The sequence below is a fragment of the Nelusetta ayraudi genome, unplaced genomic scaffold (genome assembly GCF_046127955.1).
Source record: "Nelusetta ayraudi isolate G7.1 ecotype Tasmania unplaced genomic scaffold, CSIRO-AGI_Nayr_v1 ptg000026l, whole genome shotgun sequence".
NCBI lineage: Eukaryota > Metazoa > Chordata > Actinopteri > Tetraodontiformes > Monacanthidae > Nelusetta > Nelusetta ayraudi.
Window position 1 is genome coordinate 868,508 of NW_027466076.1, and position 21,251 is coordinate 889,758.

Genomic DNA, 21,251 nt, shown 5'->3' on the forward strand with positions numbered 1-21,251 from the left:
TATACATATATATATATACATATATATGTATATGTATACATATATATATATATATATATATATATACACATATATATATATATATATATATAAAGCACAAAACAGGAAAGGCTTTACTCAAGCTCGATTTAACGCTAGCAGCGTTCAAATCTCTGTAAGGAGCAAAAGGCTGAATCGCTGCCACCACAGTCTGAGAATACAGTAAAACGCGTTGTTTTTTGTTTTTTGTGTCTTTTATGAGATTAATCAATTATCATTTTTTTAATTCAATTTCAACAGTTAAAAGGAAAAACGCCTCAGATATCATACTTGTTTTTTTTCATTGTGAAATGAAAAACAAATTAGCTCTAGTTTTTAGTCTTTTAATACTCGCCTAGGCTCTCTCTTTCTGCTTACTTTGTGTCCACCAAGTATTACGGTAACTGCTGACTGCTTCGCACAATGGCAAAAAATATTTTTGTCACTGCATGTTTTTACTGCAGGCTGCTAGTACACCACCCCAGGATGCTCCACAATAATATTCAAAAAATTCTGATGTAGCATTTCAAAATACAGCTCATTCAAAAAATGGTGATTTTTTTTTTTACTGTACCTAATTTTAGATTAATATTTCTGATAAATTCCTAGTTTTCTCTCCATGATTGCACTGCAGGCTGTCAGTACCCAACCACAGGGTCCTTCACAATAATTCACACATTCACAAAAATTGAAGAAAATTCAGATGTAGCAATTCAAAATAAAATTCATCAAAATCTTAAAAAATTGAGTGACTGAATGAGAGTTTTTCTCAAAATTGTTATGAAACATCCGTGGATAATGTACTACCAGCCAACAGTGGAATCACAGAGTGAAAACAAGGATTTTATCAGAAAAATTTATCTGGAGTCCCGTACAGTACAACAGTAAAATGACATGTTTTGGATGAGCTTTATTTTGAAATGCTACATCACAATTTTATGAAAATTATTGTGGACCATCCTGGGATAATGAACTACCAGAGTGCAGTGGAATGTGGAATCCAAGAGTGAAGAATAGGAATTTATTTTAAATAAAATACTAATCTGAATTCCGATACAGTACAACTACAAAGTTTCAATTTCTTTTGATGAATTTTATTTTGAAATGCTAGATCAGAATGTTTTGAAAATTATTGTGGAGCATCCTGGTGGTGGTGTACTGGCAGCCTGCAGTGGAATCATAGAGTAAAAAACCCTCAGAAATATTAACCCAACCACAAAGGATACATTTTTGGATGGACTTTATTTTAAAATGCTACATCAGAATTTACTGAAATTGGTTAGAGGGGCGGGGCTTTCTTGTGTGGTGTACTACAAAGCAGACATGGAAGAATTAACTGAGTACAAAGAATTTTCTTAAAATATTACTCTGAAACTCAGTACAGAGAAAAGCGATTCTTTCTAGTTTAGGGTGACCATATTTTGATTTCCAAAAAAGAGGACACTCAGTCCAACCTCGAGATACTTAAATTATACTCGAGGTTTACTCAAAGATGCCTTAAAACTTTAATATATTTAAAGTATGCCTCCTCTGCATGAATAGAAAGTTCAGTTTAATAACTAAATAATATCTCTATACTGTTAACATCTATGATCAAAAGAACTAAATAAACACATTGATGAAAACAAAATCTCTATAACCAAAGACACAAAATTCGGATTCTCAAAGGTTACTCAAGAGGCTTTATGAGGAATAAAATAACAGTAACAAAAATAAAAAATTAAAAAATCCTCTTCTGTAGCATATCATCCTATAACAAAATAATAGCTGTCTTTTAAATTCTGACTTGACAGATAAATAATGAGATAACGTTCTAAATAATACCTCTTCTGTAGAATATCCAGCTTTAACAATTTATCCCTTTTTTTTCAGTGTAATAATGTAAATAAAACAGACGCCTCACAACGATACTAATGTAACAAACAAACAAAAAATGTCACTTCAGTTTTCTTACTCTTCCTTTTTATTGTTCACCCTGCTTTTCTTCTTCATCTTCCTTGTATGGCCTCACACAGTTGTTTTTTTTTTTTTTTGTTTCTCTGTGTCCGTGTGAGCTTTCAGGTCACCGGCACCTTTATTAGACACCGAAACATAAGTACCAGCATTGCACACGGTGCATTAGTGTTTTTTTTTTTTTTTTTTTTTGCAGCTCATCTGTGAAGCTGCACTTGCGCTTTGGCATTTGGGGGGAATATAATGCTGCTCCGACATCTGCTTCCTATACTCTGTTCCTGAGCGCAGCAGAGCCACCCACTGAGCAGGCTCCCTGGGATTACGTCACAGGCAACATAGTACCGTATGACTCTGCGCAAAGCGTCAAGTCAATTTCAACACACGCTAATTGGTCCCGTGAAAAACAATGAAAACCGGACATTTTCAAGAACCTATAAAAACCCCCATGGACGCCCCGGACAGGATGTAAAAAGTCCGGGCCAAAGAGGACGTTTGGTCACCCTATTCTAGTTTCCCCATTGTGTTCAGTGATTAACGTTATACCTGGTGTAAACTGCTGGCTCGATCACTTTTGTCGAACTGTTGGTTGGCTTGACCACAACAAACATTTTAGTATGGTAGCAATACCCTGCCTGACCTCACAAACCCTGCTTTCGAAATACATTATCATTAATGGAACAAAGGCAACTCACCTGCAGCATCCTCCAGGAAGGCCACAGTTTTTTCTCTATTAGAGAACAAGACCAAACAAACAGGCAAAATACGTTTTATTGAGAGCACACAGCCGAACAGAAAGAGATCATTTTAACAATTTTTATATTTGCTAGCTTGCGACGATCTAAACGCAAATTTAAAACGAAAAACCCAAAGGCACAAGCTGCTCCTTACCCTTCAAGTAAACCCTTGTTTGGAATATTGGACATGTTTTATCTTCTTTTCTTACTTCTATTCTTACTTAATTGTTTCTTTCTTACTACTTCTTAACTTCTTATCTTTCTTTCTTTTTTTTCTTTTTTTAATTACTCCCGCCAGGCGTGGAAGGTGAGCCAATCTCAGGAGATTCTCAGAGCATGTGATCGTAAGAAAAACGCGCCATTAGAACGCAAGCATTCTGGGAAGTGGAGGCAAAACAACACGGGCCAGGCCGGGGGTCGGTCGCAACCCGGATTTATGAGACGTTTTTACTCAGATCGGGTTGCGACATTCCCGATGTGAGTCGCGCATGCGACGTGAGTTTGTACCGGAAGTAGAAGACAAGTTGTTGTGACCTGCTGTAAATTATGAACCAACACTTTTTCGATATTGACCGATTTATGATAGTAGATTTGTATGCGTTGTGCATGCACAATTTCAACTGGCGAACATTTTACGTCCGTCACAAAAGGAATCTACTTTCGGCAAATTTTGAGATGACTTAGTTTGATGGGTAATATAGCCCTGACTTAGTTTGATTGGTTAGCTGTTCCTGCGCAAGCGAAAGCCACCAAAGAAAAGCGCTTCCGGGTTGTGTTTCTGTCACACTTCCGGGTTGTATTTTTAAGTAAATAAAAATTTTTTAAAAATTGCAAGTAAACCGCCCGGCCTCAACCGCGTATACTGGGAAGAATCAACATAAGGACATTTGTTTAAGGTATGAGAGAGCCTGTCGGTCAAACATCTGTATGGTTGTTTTCGTGACGGTCGCGTCGCCCTCAGAAGAACAAATAGGCGTAGCGAATCCCTGAGTCATTTTCGAATTTAAATTTCGCAAGTTGCGGGGCCGTTATGGATCTGGTGGTGAAGCTAACCCGTTTCCGAAGATTGGTCCTGTTCACTCAGTGCGGGAACGCGTTGTGACTGAAATCATTGGATTCGAAATTTATTCATCACGGTTTGAAAGCCCTTACAAGACTGCGTTAGTTCGTCAAAACTGGCCCCTCCTTGTTGTGATATTCCAACCCAAGTAGATGCTTCCGAGCCTGCTGAAACTCTGACTGCCACACTGACTTGAAGGAAAGCAAATTAAACATCAACGACTGTTGCTGTGACTAATAATGAAAACAAATCTTTCACGAAAACCTGATCTTCCGAACGTTTATTGTGTCTGCGGGGCTCTGAGCCTCCAGAGAAACTGTTTTCTGGAGGCAGCGGAAAGAACGCTGAAATTCCACTGGTATAGGAATTTTTCTCACCTCTCAATTGGGAGAATCCAGCTAGATTACACACTGTGAACATGGTGTCATGGTTTGTGCACTGACTGCCCAGAGGTATTTAAAAAAAAACTTTAGCTAAACGAACTTCCACGCTGCTAAAAAATAAATAAATAAAATAAAATAACCCATCGCTCCGCGCTCTCTCAGCAGGCCGACCATCATCTCCACCCCGCCTACCCGCCTTTGATGTCCAGATGAAAGCCCCCCCGTTTCCACCAGTATAAGACCAGTAGGAGGCACCAGTAAAGGCGTCTCAGAGTTACTGCAGACATCAAGCAATCCAGCATCCTTTGAGTGTAAAGGCAAGTTTGCTTCACTTCTCGTGGTTCTGTCTGTCAGCAGCAGGGATGGTGTTGTGTTTTGTTTTGTTTGGTTTTGGTTGTATTTTTGGAACGGTTTTGGGCTTTGTCCGAAATCACTCGCTCATTCCTTCCACTCCATGTAGGGAGTTCTGTATAGCTAGCTATAGGCGAATACGACGCGACAGACAAGTCCACAGTGATCAGCGTCATGGCTAGTTGGGTGGATGATGTCAGACAGTGGCCTCCTCCAGTGACGGATGAAAGCAGCATATCAGGGACTCTACAGAACGGCGTACCCCCTTATATAGTGACCATGCAGTCGGTAGAGGGTGATATTGAGCATGTAGCCTCAATATCTACATTCCATGTTTACTAAGGCTCACTGTAGTAAACATGGCATTTCCATCCAGGCTGTCAACCAACATCTGCGAGTTGTGTGCTAGAAATGTAAATTTCTTCCTAATATCAAGTGAGACGCTTGATGGTCCTGAATCTGTTCCAACTTCCAGACGGATTCCGCCATCTCCTGGCTGAGATGTGCCTGGTCTCCGGGTGAGTGCCGTTTGTGACGAAGGTGTGTGAAAGCGCTGCAGGGGGACCATGGACGAGCCGGTGTGTGACAGCCCGCATTTGCCAGAGTCGCCGGACACTCCGGGTGAACTGAACCGGACCTACCTACTGGACCCAGCCCACAGCCCCTACCCCGACCTCTCCGTCGTCCTCGTCCCGGAAACGCCCAGGTAGCGCCATCCAATGTTGATTTGCAAAACATTCCTCCTTATTCACAGGGCTGGTTACCGACCTTCGATGCACTGGTAGCATGCACCGAGTATTCGTAGCAGCTGAAATGCGCCGCTCTCGTCGCATATCAAAAAATGTATCTTTCGGTGGTAAATTGCGATGTATCCGAGACTTTCACATCATAGAGGCAGGAAGTAAAGACACTGGCAATCTTTCGGTGACATTGGAGTGAAGATTAGCGTCATGCTAAAGTGGCTCCACTTTATTAAAGTAGATCAAATCTGGAAAGCAACAAAGTTGATTTGGAGGAAATCCTGATTTGAATCAGCAGTAAAATGGATAATAAAAGGTTTGTGCCGTCACTGCAAGTATTTTTGTTGGTCAAATTTGTTTTAAAGGTCCAGTGTGTAAAAAGTGGCCTGATTTATGATTTTTATCATGGTAAAAGTGGTGTGGACAATCCGGCCCACCTTACGGCTCGCATCCTCAAATAAACCCAACGATGAAGAAGTAGGTGGTCGAGGTGTCCTGGTTTGTGTGCGCAGGCCACCGTAGTTCACTGGCCAGCTTGGGAGAGGGAGAGAGAGAACGAATGAGCGCTGCAATCTAAAATCTGGCCACCAGAATGCAGAATTTTACAACACTTTACCTTGTAAATATTTGATGTCCAAAAAGCCCCAAAAAATTAATTTGTCATGGAATCAAAAACGTTTGGAATGGAACCCAGCCCTGCTGCTGTCTCTCCTGATGGTGATGTTTGAACGTGTGCTGTTTGCAGCCCTCAGCTCGGTAAACGGCGGAGACGTGCTCGCCAGTCGGAGGGACGGCTCGCCTCCGTAAGTTCCATCACGTTGCACCGTCTCTTCTTTTCCTCTCAATGCCGCCGGCTGACAGGCTCCTGTGTCTCTGCCCCTCCCCCACCACTTCTAGACCACTGTGAGTGGCGACCCTCACCAGGCTCGTCCCTCCGCCGCCGGGGGGGAGCTCACCTCCTTACGCAGGTCGAAGCGACGCCGTCTTTGTTCTGAGGAGCCGCAGTCGGAGAGCCGGGGGCACGAGCTGCCCTCCTCCCCCCGGACCGCCTTCCCCCTGGCCAGCTGGCTGGAGGCCCCCCTTCTGTCTCCCTCCTCCGTCGACTCCTCTTCCTCCTCCTCGTGCTTCTCCACCTCCTCCTCCTCCTCCTGCACCACCACCGCCTCCTCGTCCTCCTCCTACTCCTCCTCGTCCTCTTCCTCCTTCTCGTTCACGGCCTCCTCGGCGGAAGACAGTCAGCCCGATGCCCAGGGTCCGACCGTGTCGACGCTGCCATCGCTGGCCGCCTCCCCCGGCTCGCTCTCTTTCCTCACGGAGGAGGAGAGGAGGTGGCTGAACGGGGACGAGGGGGAGGAGCAGCGGGGAGCCGCGCTGGTGGGCGGAGCCACGGCCAGTATGATCGTCATCAGCGACGACGAGGACGCAATGGTCCGCCTGGCCCAGATGGCGGAAGACGAGGAGATGGCCCGTCACCTGCAGGTACAGGGGGTGGGGCCAGGGGTGGGCAGGGCCAGGGGGAAGGCGAGGCCCACAAAAAGAAGACTCATTGACGCCTCTGCTACTTCTTAGGCCCAGTTTGATGAGGAAAACGTCCGCCCCCACCCCTTTCACCACCACCAGCACCATCACCACCACCACCACCATCAGCTGCACCATCAGCAGGATCTAAACCTGGTAGGACCACCTTCCAGCCCCACCCAACAGCGGGAACGTCCGTGTTCTCACAGGAAGTGATGCCGAGCTGTGTATGTGTGTGTGTGTGTGTGTTCCCAACAGCTGTTCTCGCCGCCAATGCCCAGCTGGATGCCTCGTCACATGACCTCTGTGACGCCGCCCGACAGCCCGGAAAACGGTGAGCTCACAAAGGGGGGTGGCGGAGCTGCCGTCACGTCTGAGCAGCAACAGTGAACTCAAAAATAAGAGTTTTTTAAGGGGGGAGGTCCAGGCTGGCAGCTTGTGCAATTTTAAGTTTTAAGTTGGAACTCGAAAGTCGCGGAACAGATTTTGTTGTCTTCCAAATAGGGCTGCAACGATTCTTCGAGTAACTGGAGTACATCAATTACAAAGGATTTTTTTATCTGCCTCGAAGCATCGTTTAATTAAATTTCAAGCGCACATTTCACACGGACTCTTTAGTGTGACACACCGTGCCTCCGTCACAGGCCATGCGCCCCTGGAAAGCGGGAGAAGACGAAAGCGCTGCGGTCTTTCGTCAACTTGTGAGAGAGGTATTTTGGTGACTGCGAGCCGAGCCGACAGAATGGCCGAGAGCGAGATGCCGAGAGCGACAATGAAAATGAACAAACGCAGCAGCGTTCCAAGAGACAAAAGCAGTCAAGGGTTTGGGAGCACTTCAAACTAAAAATTCAGAACAAAAAAAAGAGGAAACATCCCATTGACGGACGACCCGAGACAACGGAAATTCATTATAAAATACAGGACATAAACGTTAACGTTGCTAACGTCGCGCTAGTCCACGAAACATTGTTGTTAGGAGTTATGACTTAACGGCAAGAAGTGGTGGAAAGTTACTACTGTATGCTCTGCAAAATAAGGTGCATCTGTCTAAGCAAATGGGTCATGAAGAGGGAAAAAAATATGTTACATACGTTGTGAGTGTGTATATATGCCATTAACAGATTACCATATCATTACCATATTGCCATATCACATGCCTATTAATTTTAGTTTGCAGTGTATTGGGTCAGTAAGGCTTATTGTATGGTTAAGACATTTAACCTAAAAAATAACTTTTATTCATTTATATTTTCACCTCCTTTTCTGTAAACCATCACAGCCTATAATGGACAGGTTAATTCTGTGTGTCTCAGTAAATTTTAAGTTAGAAGTAATTTTATTGATTTCATTTTATTTATTTTGACTGGAACCGTTAATATGATAAAATCATTCATCAGTCATTTTTTCTTAAAAAGGAAACAAATTGCTTGTTTTTATTAAGTGATCAGTCTTATTTTCTATTGTATACTTATAATTGGGCTTTAATTAAGCAAACATATATTTTATCCGATTAATCGATGAAATATTCGATAGCTGCAGCCCTACTTCCAAATGTCAAAGCAACTCCAAAAATATTCCAGCAGATGGCGCTGGTTGGCTGAGAACAGGCCGGCGGAGGGGACGCAGGAGGAGGAGGAGCAGAAGGAACGTGCCAGAGTTTTCTGAAGACCAACAGGGAAACGACTACGAGGTCTGAAAGTTTTTTTGTTTTTTGTGCTTCCGCCCGTGTTCTCCACAAAACAAAATGCAGCAGTAGAATGTGAAGGTCAGCAAAATCACATTCTATCTCAATGTTTCCCTCCATCCCTCACCCCGCCTCTCCTCCCAAGGCTCTGCTGGAGTTCGAGGAGGGCCAGGGCGCCGTCGTGTCCAGGAAGCTGAGTCGGAGCGAAGTGCAGCGGTTCCCCACCAAAGTCTTCGACGGCACCACCACAGCCGGCAGCACACAGTGAGTGAGGCCGCCGCTCTCAGTCCACACGGGAACGTTACCGTTTTTTTTCTTTCCCGGGGTCGAAAAAAGTTGTGTCCACACGCTGGCAGATGGAAACGGAACGGTGGGTGAAAACGATGTAATGCCTATGCGACACCGAAACATGGCGCTGTTAACGGACGCTGACACAGCCACCGGACCAAAGATTTAGAAAGAGGGCGTTTCCGCTACACACTAAACACACAGAAAACAAAAATCGCGAGTAGCGGGAAAAAAAGTGAGTCTGAGGTTTTGTAGTAATATTGCCAACAAATCTTGAAGCGCCTGCAATACAAAGACGACTCCGCTCGCCGCCATCGTTATTGTTTGTGCCGCTGCTGCCGAATTGCATGCCGTGTTTTTTCCGGTCAAATGACAGTGACGGTGTAATGACGTCATCGTTTGACAAGGAAAAGCCGTTTTCACTGTCCACACGGCAACGATGTGACAACGGCGAAACGGCGTTGTCAGATTTTCCCACTCTGGGACCAGTTTTCAAAAAATACTGTTTCGGGGGACCCAAAACGCTGTTGCCGTGTGGACGAAACGCCGTAACGGTTAAATACTTTACGGTTTTCACCAAAAAACATTCCTGTGCGGACAGGACCTCAGCTGCCGATGCCGCCGCTCACCCTCGGCCGCTCATCTGCTCCACAGGTGTCAGATTTGCTTCAGCGACTACGCCAGCGGGGACAGGCTGAGGATGCTGCCCTGCTTCCACGACTATCACGTCAAGTGTATCGACCGGTGGCTGAAGGTGACGCTGGGCTTCATTTTACCTCCTCCCCTTTACCACCCCACCCCCACCCACACAGCGTCCAATATGGCGGACCCATTCCGTTCAATGGAGTCGCTAGCACATACGCAGAAAAGGTTTTTGCCTTCCGGGTTACTTCCTCATCATTCGGCCCCCATCCCATCATGTCTCTGTAACTGCCAGTCAGAATGAGGCGAGAGACAGCAATACATACCGACTGCGTGACGTCACACTGGGAACATCAAACTCTTTTCTGGATATTTTTTTTTTTTTTGGTCTTCATAGAAATATTTATTTTGAACTGTGCTTCAGGTCAAAGTTTGTGCCGTCTGTCTGTTTTACTGTTTTGTTTTTGTATTGTGGCCTATGGGTAAAAATGCTTTTTCGGCTGTACCTCGAATGGCCACTGGGAATTCCACCCTTTAGAGCAGTGGTCCTCAATAGGAGGCCTGCGGGCTGATTTGTGGCCGCCTGAGGTTCATGAATGACAGGTCTGACACACGTTTATTTTTTTTTATAATGCAGTGTTATAGCATGTGGCCTACCCAACCTCAATAAATGGACCTGTAAAAATTTTGAGCATTTATGGCAGAACTCGGCATCTGCAGACAATTTTTTATTTAAATTTTTCCAGGCTAAATCTTATTTCATTTTTTTCAAGAGGAGCTGTGTCAATGGTAATTATGGTCATGGCGCTGTGTGAACTACTAACATCTGACCTCTCTGCCTGACAGGACAACATCACCTGCCCCATCTGCAGAGTCAACCTGGCTGACGGCAACACACTGGCCCCGCCCCACCACTGACCCGCAGGGACACGAGGGCCCCTTTGTTTTGTTTATAATGGACCAGTTTGGTTTTTCTAGTGCTTGTTTTAAAAACTCTTCAGGAATAAAATCTGTATGCTGTTATTTGTTGTTGTTGTTGGGCTGCACTCTCACTCCCTCTCAGGAAGCATTTTAAACAGGGGTCATGATTTATTTTTTTCAAAAATATTTCTGACTTTTAAAAACCATCAATCAGGCACATAAACGGATGAAGATGATGATGAAGCAGTAAGACATCAGTCTGTCACACTGACTGCAGCGGGGAGAAAAAAACAGGCACGATTTTTCTCTCAGGCCACATTTCATTCACCTGCTTGTTTCTGTTGGGCATTTAAACACACCTACACTTTATTCTACACACACACACACACACACACACACACACACACACACACACACACACACACACACACACACACACACACACACACACACACACACACACACACACACACACACACACACACACACACACACACACACACACACACACACACACACACACACACACACACACACACACACACACACAACTCCAGTGGCACGCAGGCCTCTGCAGCACCACAAGGCACCGCTGGTGTTGAGCCTCAGTCATCCTTCCCAGGAGAGAAGCATCTCCTTGATCGTCCTCTTCGGTCTGCAGGTGGTAACGAGGTCAACAGGTAGTCTCATCGGAAAGAGGAGGAGGGGGGACAAGCTGTCCGAGGGGCTGTGCCGCAGCTCCTGCTCCGACGTCTCCCGTCGGGAGGTCAGTAGTTGGCCTTCAGCTTGCGGTTCTCCTCCCGCAGCTTCTCTATCTCCTCCACCAGAGACTCGTTGACGGAGTACCTCTCGATCAGGCCGTGGATCTCGTTCTGGAGGGGAGAGGAGAGCAGCAGCAGCGGATGACAACCATCAGTCAGCCAATGTTGTCGGGAAAATGACGGCGGCACATGGAGGAGTCTTCCTACCAGCTGAATGTAGAACTGTCGCACCATCTCCACCTGCAGGTTGACGATGTCCCGGTGACAGGTGTCCCTGCAGCGGAGACACAAGCAGACACAGATGGCCGTTTAGTACGTTGAGGTCATTTCCTTCATGTGTATTGAGCAGACTAATATTATTATCATATTATTACTATTGTTTTTAGAATGACTATATTGTATGCTGCGAGAGAGCTTCAGTAAAAAACAATGAGACCGATCTATTGTGTTGAGAAAAAGAAGTAGAGAATGCAACACACCCACTAGTAGCGCTGTGCGATTAATCGATTTTAAATCGGAATGATGTTAAAAAAGGAAAATCGTAAAATCAATCTTTCCAGGTCGGCCCCTCTAGGCTACCGTAGTCCTCCTCCCCCCTCGAGAAGCTGCTAGACCCACACCCCTCTGTAAGCTTGTCAGTGTTTGCTGAAAGAAGCGACAATTGGTACAGGACGACAAACACGACAAACTTATTTCAACACCTCGCAAACACAACAAGCCAGAGTGGGAGCAGTGTGTTGCTTTGCGGGCTGTACACGAGGACGAATGACCGGTGTTTCGGATACAACTCGCTGCTATGTTAACTGACTACTTACATCTGTAGTTGTCCTAGCTACAGCAGATGCTAAAACCAGGAAGTGAATCCGTATGCTGCCCTCACCACTACCTGTTAGTAAATGACTTTCTCCGAAGTTGCGTACAACATGCACTTGCCCCGTTTTTGTAGCTTATATTTAACGAGAAATGTCACATGACCCAGTTGTGCTTTGAATGATGTGTTGTCGCCTAATGTCGCAAGTGCTCACTGAGTATCGGAGATAAAAATATGAGATCCCCTTTTCACATTTGTCCTCAATGATAATACCAATAGTAATTAAATTCGTCGGCTTACTACTGGAGTGACAGCCAGTCAGTCAGTCAGTCAGTTCAACCAACTACAACCAGGAGAAAAGTGAAGGGTGTCCAACCTGAAGTCCTCCAGAGTTTCGTGGATCATGTTCTGGATGAAGTGGATCTGCAGGGAGGTGAGAGGAGCGTCGCCGCCCTGGCCGAGCACCTGGACGATGTTCTGGGACAGCGAGGAGGAGACGGCCGCCGTCGACAGGGCCGCACCTGGAGAGCACACGGCCTGTTTGTTAGGAACGAAGAAGTGGAAGTGGAAGTGGGAAAACCTCTCCGGCCCGACAGTCGCTGCTGTTGACCTGCTACCGAGGAGGGCGCAGCTCCCTGGACGGGGGAGTCGTAGCTCAGCTGAGCCTGAACGCCGTTGGCTCGCTGGAGGCTCGGCTCTGGCGTGAAGAAGGGGGCGGCGGCCTGGCTGAGGGCGGTCTGCTGGGACGACGTGGGCGTGGTCTGGCCTTCGCCCTCGTTCGCCTGCCAATCACAAGGACACGGGTGTTAGGCAGCACGGCGGGTAACCGTGGTGGCGGTGGCCGCGAGGTTCGAGGTCAGCACCTTCCTGGGGTCACACGTCTCCGCCGCCTCGCCAACCGCCGGCTCCTCCTCCTTGATGGGAGGAGTCTGGAAGACAGACAGCGGGCTGAAGCAGCGGCCTGCGGGGGCCACCAGCGGGGTCCCCAGGGGGGTCTTCCGATGGGAACTGGCCCCGGAGTGACAGTCTGGAAGAAGGATCGTTCAAATGAGTCACAATTAACCAATCATGGAGGCGCCGCCAAGCAAATCGGGGCAGAGGGGCGGAGAGAGGGTCCGACCTTCTCTGACTGGAGAAAAGACGTCCAGACTGGTCCGGCCCACGACCGGCTGGCGTTCCCCGTCCCTGGACAGCATCTCCAAGTTGCCGACTGAGGAAACACGGAGAACACATCAGTCCACCAGCAGCAGGATGGAGAGAAGAGAGGAGACGCCTGGTGCTGCTGAACCAATACCAAACGTCCAGAGGTGGGAAGTAAGCGAGTACAAATACTCAATTACTGTGCTCAAGTATCAGGTATCTGTACTTTACCTGAGTATTTATTTTTCTGGCGACTTTTTACTCGTACTCCCTACATTTGTACACAAATTTCTGTACTTTCTACAGCTTACAATGGAAACACATTCTGGTTACCTTTGTGTTGAAAAGACTTTCAAAGATACAAATTCGGTTCAAATTAATTCTCTCACTATTGATTCTGGTGGGTGTTGATTGAAGTGGAGCTATTTCAGTGTGCGTTCTTCCTGTTTGCTTGAATATAAAAGTGAACCTGAACCTTCTCCTCTCTCTGTTCTGAGGGGTGGAAGGAATCAGAAGGTCTCAGACCCTCCAACGCTGAATAAATACTGACCACTGAACCTGACCCTTCTTCTGCCACCTGATGGCAGCACCTGCAGCCGCCAAACTCAAAGCACTTTGTTGTTGCAGTAAGATTTTTTTTCCTCTCCAGTCTAAATTCTTGCTTGTGTTTCACAAAATGAATTTTTAGAATTGTACAATTGCAAAGACTCTTTCTTCTCTTACTGTGTGTCCTTCCAAAGGGCGTGTCTCCAGCCGGGCCGGGGGTCCGAGAGTCTGTCCAGACGAGAGCAAACAGATGAGTTGAGGCTGACTGGCCAATGAGAAGATCAGACTGGCATGGAGGGAGCAGCAGCGTCTCACCTTCCCGAGTGGGAGAGAAGATGTCCAGGCTGCTGCGTCCGACACTGCTGAACTTCTCCGCGACAGGAAGCTGCTCCGCCCCCTGCTGGCCTTCGGCCTCGCGAGACATCAAGTCTGCACCGGAGCCGCCACCGACGCCACCGCCTTCAGACACATAAACACTTTAGTTTACATGAGGTTACATTTCGGAGGTATTATCAAGGTGGATTCCTCAGCAAAGGTTCCACTGCAATGACTATTTCTTAAAAAAACCCTATATCCGTGTCAGTCTGTCTGTTTATGTGACATTTTCTCTTTTTATCCATGTGATCTGAACTCGTTGAAGAGGTTTGACTACAGCACGGAAATGCACAAATAACAGCGACGGCGGGCCCAGTGAGATCAACTGTACCGACCCGTACTCATCTTCTGCCTGGGGAGCGCGGTGCCTGCGCTGGGGGCGGGGCCTGTGCTGGGGGCAGGGTCTAACTGGCTGCTGAGCAGCTTGGTGGAGGATCTCTTGGCACTGGCTATCTTGGTAGAGCCCAGCCTGCCCGACTGCAGCAGAGTGAGAGACACAGAGTGAGAGACACAGAGTGAGGGAGTGAGAGAAACAGAATGAGAGACAGAAAGTGAGGGAGTGAGACAGAGTGAGAGAGTGAGAGACACAGTGGGAGACATGGAGTGAGAGACAGAGTTGGAGACATGGAGTGAAGGAGTGAGAGACATGGAGTGAGAGAGTGAGTGCCACAGAGTGAGAAACCAGGAGTGAGGGAGTGAGAGACACAGTGGGAGACATGGAGTGAGAGACACAGTGAGAAAGTGAGAGACAGAATGAGAGACAGAGTGAGAGACATAGAGCGATAGACATGGAGTGAGAGACACAGTGAGAAAGTGAGAGACAGAATGAGAGACAGAGTGAGAGACATAGAGCGATAGACACAGAGTGAGAGACACAGAATGAGAGACAGAGTGAGGGAGTGAGACACAGAGTTTAGAGGCACAGAGTGAGACATGGAGCGAGAGACACGGAGTGGGGGAGTGGGAGACACAGAGTGAGGGAGTGAGAGACACAAAGTGAGAGCCAGAGTGAGGGAGTGAGAGACAAAGAGTGAGACATGGAGTGAGAGTGCTCCACAATACCAGAGAACAGGTGGAGTTCATCGAAAGTCTGAACATTTTTAACCGATCCACTCAGCGATGGACGAATACCTTGGCTCTACTCGTGTTACTCTGGAAACGCAGACAGGTGACAGAGGTTTTGTGTGCCACGGTGATCCTGGTGGGAGCGCTAGAGTTCCTCAGGTCATACTGGTAGATCTTGCCCTGGGTCGATCCGACTACAAGGCCGGTGCCGTCCATTGTGAAGTCCACCGAGGTGAGCGGACTTTCCACCCGAATGGATCTCAGGATGCTTTAACACAAAACCCAACAGCGTCAACCAAAGCAAAAAAAAAACCCTGAGGAAGGAGCAGCACGATTTCGGCCTTACATCTTGCTGGCAGTGTCGTAGCAGATGATCTTCTTGTCGAGGCCGACGCTGACAGCCAGCAGCTCGCTGGCCGGGGAGAAGGCCAGGGCGGAGCAGGGCGCTTTGTGGGCGCCGTCGAACACGTGGACCTCTCGCTGGGTGTTGGCGTCCCACAGGACCATGGTGCCGCTGTCCGACACGCTGCCCAGGAGCGAGCGCCTCAGCGCAGACAGCCTCAGGTCGTGGATGGGCTGACGTGAGCAACAAGCAAGTGTTGCGTGAGGTTTCATCGCATCAACACAACTGGGATGGATCAATGTGGTTCCATCTGAATGGCAGGAAGCTGAAACTCTTAGCAGTGGGAAGACTACAGTTCTAACAGACCTAATCAATTTACGGCATAGGTGTCAAACTTTGGCCCGAAGGCCAGATTCGGCCCGCAGTGTCATCATATTTGGCCTGCGAGGCCAATACAAAATCACTACTAGAGCTGCTGGTCCACTGATATTATACAGTACCACTAATCCTACAAATCCCAGACTGCTCTGCTCAATCAGCACAGGATGTTCAATGAAGGATATTATTATTACGACTTAATTTGTTTATTGTTGTCAATTCATTTTTAAATGTATTATTATTTATACATTTATTATTTATAAATAAATATTACTACTGAAATTTAAATCAGAAGGCATTAAGTAAGAAGTTTTGTTAAATCTGATATTGGATTTTGCATGTGTGCAATACGAAGTTATTTATTGTCTAGTTGTTAGTTTGCTGGTTCCATATTCAGGTTGTTTGGGTCCAGATAAAAAGGTTCACTGTTCTGTCTGGAGGAAGATCTTTCCTCAATAAATATCAACGTTGGCTCGCGACTCAAAGTTTGACATTTTGACCCTGCTGTGTATTTCAGTTTGACACCGCTGATTTAAGAACCAGGGGACAATTTCTACAAGTTTAAGACAACATGTGGCAGCTGCATCAACAACACCGCTTTCAGCTGGACACTCTCCTCACAAACACTGGTGCCAGTCTGACCTGGTTGCTGCCGTGGCCGAAGGCTTTGCTGGACACGTTGGTGGTCAGACTGTGGAGCACCAGGTCTCCGCTGGTGGAGCCCGAGGCGATGGCGCTGTCGTTAGCGTTGAAAGACACGCAGGTCACTTCCTCTTTGTGGTCCTGAGAGATGCAGAGGAAGTTCAGGCAAGTCCAACAATCAACAGATTTGTCATGCAGGAGCCTTAAAGACATTTTCCTCAGTGGACTGAGACCTTGAGTGAGCGGTGCAGCTTCTTGGTTTTCAGGTCCCAGATGTGAACGCAGTTGTCCAACCCGCCGCTGACCAGGAACTGGGAGGAGGAGCTCAAAGACACGCGGGTTTGCCTTTTCTAAACAGAAGACAGCAGGAGACTCTCATCTTCTGACCTCCTGACATCTAGAGGGTTACACTCCCAACTTTCACATCACAATCGTGTTAGCACTGTGCACCTTCACTATGCAAACACAATGACAGAGAAGTGCGCTCCGCACACTTACCCCATCGGCCAGTTCCACCACAGGAACCGGGCTGGACTTGAGACTGGACACCACCAGCTTGTCTCCGCTGCTGCTCGCAGTCACCAGGTACTGGTCTGCAGGAACCGCTAAGGACCGTTTTCCCCTTTGACAACTCGCAAAAACTGAGAGAGAACTCTGCACTGACGGACTTGCAAAGTGCCAGAGCTGAGCGCAAACCCTCCGCAAATCAGAGAGAGCGACCACAACCAGGGCTCAGGATACTGTTGGAGCTCCAGCAGGCCTGTGCGACAGGATGGCTGATGCTGTGTGGGTTGAACTGCTCCAGCGGCGCCATGGAGCCAGCATCCCAGATCTTCACCGTGTCTCCCGTCGACACCAGGCGGGTCACATCCTCCATGGCGACAACACCTGAGGAGGGAAACAACAAGCCTCCAGACTCACTGATGTAGCACCCTTTCCCTACCCTGTTGACACACAGTATTTTTGCGTTATCATTTGCAGAGTGAGACGCTTCAGAAATGGAAACGGTGTAATGAAGTATACTCTAGGTGAACTCTGCACAAGCCAAAAGAAAGACGTAACATATTGACACGCTGGAGAGAATTATCTTGCATTTTGCCCGCAGAGACTGTGCTCCGTACAACGAAGTGTCCTGTTACAGCTCTAACAAGTCCTGCTAACAGACAACACAACTCAAGAAAAGAAAAAAAAAACTACCGATGCGACGAGCAGTTGGACCAAGTTATTTTAAAAAACAAAACAAAAACAAAACTCTAGCTGACTGCTCTTACAATCCAAATAAAAAGTTACTACTAAGTTCACTGACATACGAATTATTCGGTCTCGTTGAAGCTCCGCCGGTTTGCATTAGCTTGAAAAGTAACGATCGTTAGCAGTAGCAGAGTTAAAAGTTGGCAAACAGTCGTAACTTCGAGTTAAAATACCAGGGAAAGAAACTACTTGCCACAAACTACTTGAATGCTGTAGTCGTGTATCTGTGATGCGTATTTTACGAAGCCGAGGAGCTGAATTATTATGAGATGACAAATTGTGGCGGAAGATGTTTTTTTTTAATCCCCCGTAGCCAATAAGATATAGCCAACACTATGGAGAACAGGAAGGGTCAAAAAGTTCGAAATCCGTATTTTGACGAGCCACGCGTAAACAGTACTCAAAATAATTTCGATTAGCTTCAGTTCACCGCACAAGCACAAGTTGTTTCGAAAACGTATTGCCCATTAACCTATTGAAATGTAATCGTAAAAACTTTACAGTACGGTTTTATTATAAACTACTTTGTTTTTCTCGTCGTGAATGCGCTGCTGTTAAAACTGCAAAATGGGATCGATCTTCACCAGATGATGGCAGTGTCGAGCCACACCGGCTCGATTGTGTCCAAACAGAAGAAGAAATCTCCCGCCCCATCCGCCGTTCTTTTTAAACCACGGCGGGACTCGGCGCTGGGAACAAGTGTGCTTGTAGTGTTCGTTGTGCAGGCCGTCCAGAGTTCACAGGTTGCCGTCAGTATGGTGCGAACCAAAGCCGACAGTGTTCCCGGGACTTACAGAAAAGGTAAAGTTGACACGGTCCTCATGAATATCTCTTATTTACGTCCAAAATAGACATTGTAACTTTTCTTGCGCGTCGTCTGGCGGGACAGCGTAAACGGGCCAAAAAAAATAAAATAACCACACTTTCCGAAAAATTTCACCTATCGACTGTTAAAGAGCCTCAACGTTTTGATAGAGGAGGAAAAACACATGAAGATAAAAGGCTCTTGTCGCGTGTCGGGGATTTTTTTTCTTCCTAGCAACAGCCTCCCGCCAACACGGACGGGCTCTTCCGGCACCAATGGATACTAATAGACAAACACACGCGCACACACACACACAAGTTAAACCCCTTACCGTTGCGAATCTCCGTTTAAAACCCACTCTTAAAGCCACTCGTTTGATTTGTTGCCATGTCCATCGAAAACGGACTCGTTTCCTGCAAACTGGCGCCAGTTTTGAGCGCCGTACGGCGGCGCGTCTTTGTGCGGCCGGGGCCGGAGCCGCGAACCCCGTGTTTGTTGAAGGCTCGTCGAATTTTAAGTTTCACCATGTTGAAAATAAATAACAAAGCGATCGTTTTGCAACTGTGCATCTACCGTTTCAATCAGCAAGCGCTTGTGCTAGTACACAACGGTGCTTATAAAGACCATTTCAGTGTCTGCAATCAATATATTTGTTTAAAAAGGTATATTATGTTTTATTATTATGGAGGTGGCACTACTAAAAAGAGAATCCGCACTAAATCATGTAGGTTCTGTTGACTTTACAGACGTAGCTTTTTGAAATGGCCCAGGGAATATGAAAAAAATCAGCCAGTGCTCTGGTTGTTGCTTGTTTGACTGATGTTTAAGCTCTCAGTGTTCTCACAATTTACTGAGTGCAATTTCTTTTTTCAATTTTGCAGCTGTTGCAGCTTCCGCACCCCGCAAGTCACTGGGCTCCACTGCCGCAACCAACTCGGCCTCCAGCAGCAGCGCAGCTTCCACACCCTGTCAGTCAACCAGAGTGGCGCAACTCACAATAGACTTCGAAAAACTGATTGAAGTTAAGATTGAAGTCTCTCTCTCTCTCTCTTTCTCTCCCTCTGTTTTACTTTTAACCCACAGCAAAGAACAAGTATGCTGGTGGCAACCCCGTGTGTGTCCGTCCCACCCCTACCTGGCAGAAAGGCATCGGGGACTTTTTCGGTGGTCCCCCAAGAAAGCCTGAGAAAGAGAACCAGAGACCCCAGGAGGTGGATGATGGCGAAGAGGCCGGTGGCAGTGGGATGTCAAAGGCCAACAGGAAGTATGTTGGTCATTCAAATTTTACGGGCCACCTAAGCTCCCTTCAGGCACTGAAGTAGCAGCTTAACCAGAAGAATTGTTTGATTTAAACCTTGAGCTTGATGTTTGGATTGGAAATATTTCATTGTTTTCATCTCTGAGCACATACACTCACAGGGAATAATGCTGTCAAGTTGGTTTATCCAATCAGCACATATGTAAAGTAACAATAGAAAGATAAAGAAAATTGGTTCAAAGTTAGAAATATAATGAACTGTAGCGTACATGTAAAATAAAAGATGGCAGCCTTATTGGTTTATAATTTAGAATAGAGCACACAACTTTAATGAATAAATCAAAAGAGTGCAGAACAACAAAAAAGACAACTTTCTACAACTTGTCTTTTTTGTACCTAAACCTGATCTTTAGCACCACCTAGTGGCAAGGGGTCAGATGATACAAATTGGTTCGTTGTTTTATCGTCAAAAAATAACCTTCCATTTTTTATTTTTTATTTTTATTGTTTGGGGTCAAACAATGTTTTAAATGGTTCTTTCTTTTTCTGAACTCCAGCTTTCATTTATATATTTATTTGAACTTTATTACATTTTCTTAACTCTGTGAGATCTCCATATTTAAAAATTAGAGCAAAATCATAAATCTGTCACAGTGTAACAACCTTTTTTTTTTATTCTCTTTAGATCCAGACCACTGCCTGCTGAGGACGAGGATGAGTGAAGTGTTTGTTTTTTTTTATGTACATCTCTGTAAATATTTTGTTCCCATCAATTAATTTTGTATAGTGCATTATTAAACTTCATGTTTTATCGATGCGTGTCCTGTTGAACCTTTTAACTTTGCCTGTCATTCATGGCTATTTGTGATGAAATAATTATTTTGTTTCCAATTCCTGTTTCTGGTCTCTTTTGTAAACATGATGCTTTATCTTTAAGATACTTCACTGAGTCATTAAAGCCTGAAATAGTTGGAGGTGGTTATGTTTTTCATCCCCACTGCCAGTGGTAGTAAAGAAGATCTGTTTCAGTTCAATTCAGTCAAACTATACTGTACGCAACAATGTGAAATGGGTGCAGAATGTTTGGTCATGCTTACAACACAAAATCAAGTGTCATGTCACAGATTAAGTTCTCAGAATACACAAAGGCTCATCAAATTCCAGAAGTCTTTTGTTACGGTGCGCTGATCCCAGACAGACAATGTGGCTCAACGGTTGCTGAACAGGAAACTCCAGTATAGCAGCTGAGTGCTGCTGCCTTGCATTAGTTCCTACCGCTGAAGGGGAGACGATGTTTGAAAAGAGCTTTTGATTGATGGAAAACAAAGTTGGAACTGATCAACCATGGCAGTAATGGATGCAAAATAAAGCGATTTAATAAATCGTGGGTGTTTGTCACCAGATTGCTTTGTCAGCATTTTCATCGGAAACAAAAGATTCAGTTGTTTCTATTGTTAGTATTATTTTGAGACAGATAAGTAGATGTTAGATTAAGTTGTTCGTTTAATGATTTCTCATATGTCATGGTGATTATTTACATAATACGAGACCCGCGATAGTTTTTAAACTACGGAAGCCGGCCCG

At 46.1% G+C, this 21,251-nt stretch overlaps 3 protein-coding genes across 5 annotated transcripts; 2 read left to right on the forward strand and 1 right to left on the reverse strand.

Moving 5' to 3' along the window:
* Positions 1 to 3,452: 3,452 nt before the first annotated feature.
* LOC142889964 (uncharacterized) lies at positions 3,453 to 10,394 on the forward strand. Of its 3 annotated transcripts, none has more exons than XM_076028671.1 (11): positions 3,453 to 3,601; positions 4,311 to 4,465; positions 4,975 to 5,205; positions 5,985 to 6,042; positions 6,137 to 6,718; positions 6,809 to 6,913; positions 7,016 to 7,091; positions 8,338 to 8,447; positions 8,587 to 8,705; positions 9,384 to 9,483; positions 10,218 to 10,394. In XM_076028671.1, exons 3-11 carry the CDS (start codon positions 5,066 to 5,068, stop codon positions 10,287 to 10,289), a joined length of 1,362 nt encoding a protein of 453 aa, XP_075884786.1. In that variant the 5' UTR covers positions 3,453 to 3,601; positions 4,311 to 4,465; positions 4,975 to 5,065; the 3' UTR covers positions 10,290 to 10,394. The 3 variants fall into 3 exon arrangements, with proteins under 3 accessions (XP_075884786.1, XP_075884788.1, XP_075884787.1); XM_076028673.1 differs by having other exon boundaries at positions 8,341 to 8,447; XM_076028672.1 differs by having other exon boundaries at positions 3,508 to 3,601; positions 4,314 to 4,465.
* A 46-nt stretch (positions 10,395 to 10,440) lies between these two features.
* Positions 10,441 to 17,930, reverse strand: nedd1 (NEDD1 gamma-tubulin ring complex targeting factor). Its single transcript, XM_076028667.1, has 17 exons — positions 17,798 to 17,930; positions 17,095 to 17,241; positions 16,852 to 16,946; positions 16,587 to 16,703; positions 16,354 to 16,494; positions 15,337 to 15,566; positions 15,057 to 15,258; positions 14,261 to 14,402; positions 13,866 to 14,009; positions 13,728 to 13,778; positions 12,985 to 13,074; positions 12,728 to 12,891; positions 12,475 to 12,646; positions 12,241 to 12,385; positions 11,261 to 11,327; positions 10,810 to 11,164; positions 10,441 to 10,663 (listed from the first exon to the last, which is right to left on the reverse strand). Exons 2-16 carry the CDS (start codon positions 17,228 to 17,230, stop codon positions 11,060 to 11,062), a joined length of 2,001 nt encoding a protein of 666 aa, XP_075884782.1. The 5' UTR covers positions 17,231 to 17,241; positions 17,798 to 17,930; the 3' UTR covers positions 10,441 to 10,663; positions 10,810 to 11,059.
* A 319-nt stretch (positions 17,931 to 18,249) lies between these two features.
* Positions 18,250 to 20,639, forward strand: pclaf (PCNA clamp associated factor). The gene is made up of 4 exons (XM_076028680.1): positions 18,250 to 18,405; positions 19,291 to 19,377; positions 19,493 to 19,673; positions 20,353 to 20,639. Exons 1-4 carry the CDS (start codon positions 18,360 to 18,362, stop codon positions 20,387 to 20,389), a joined length of 351 nt encoding a protein of 116 aa, XP_075884795.1. The 5' UTR covers positions 18,250 to 18,359; the 3' UTR covers positions 20,390 to 20,639.
* Positions 20,640 to 21,251: the final 612 nt, after the last annotated feature.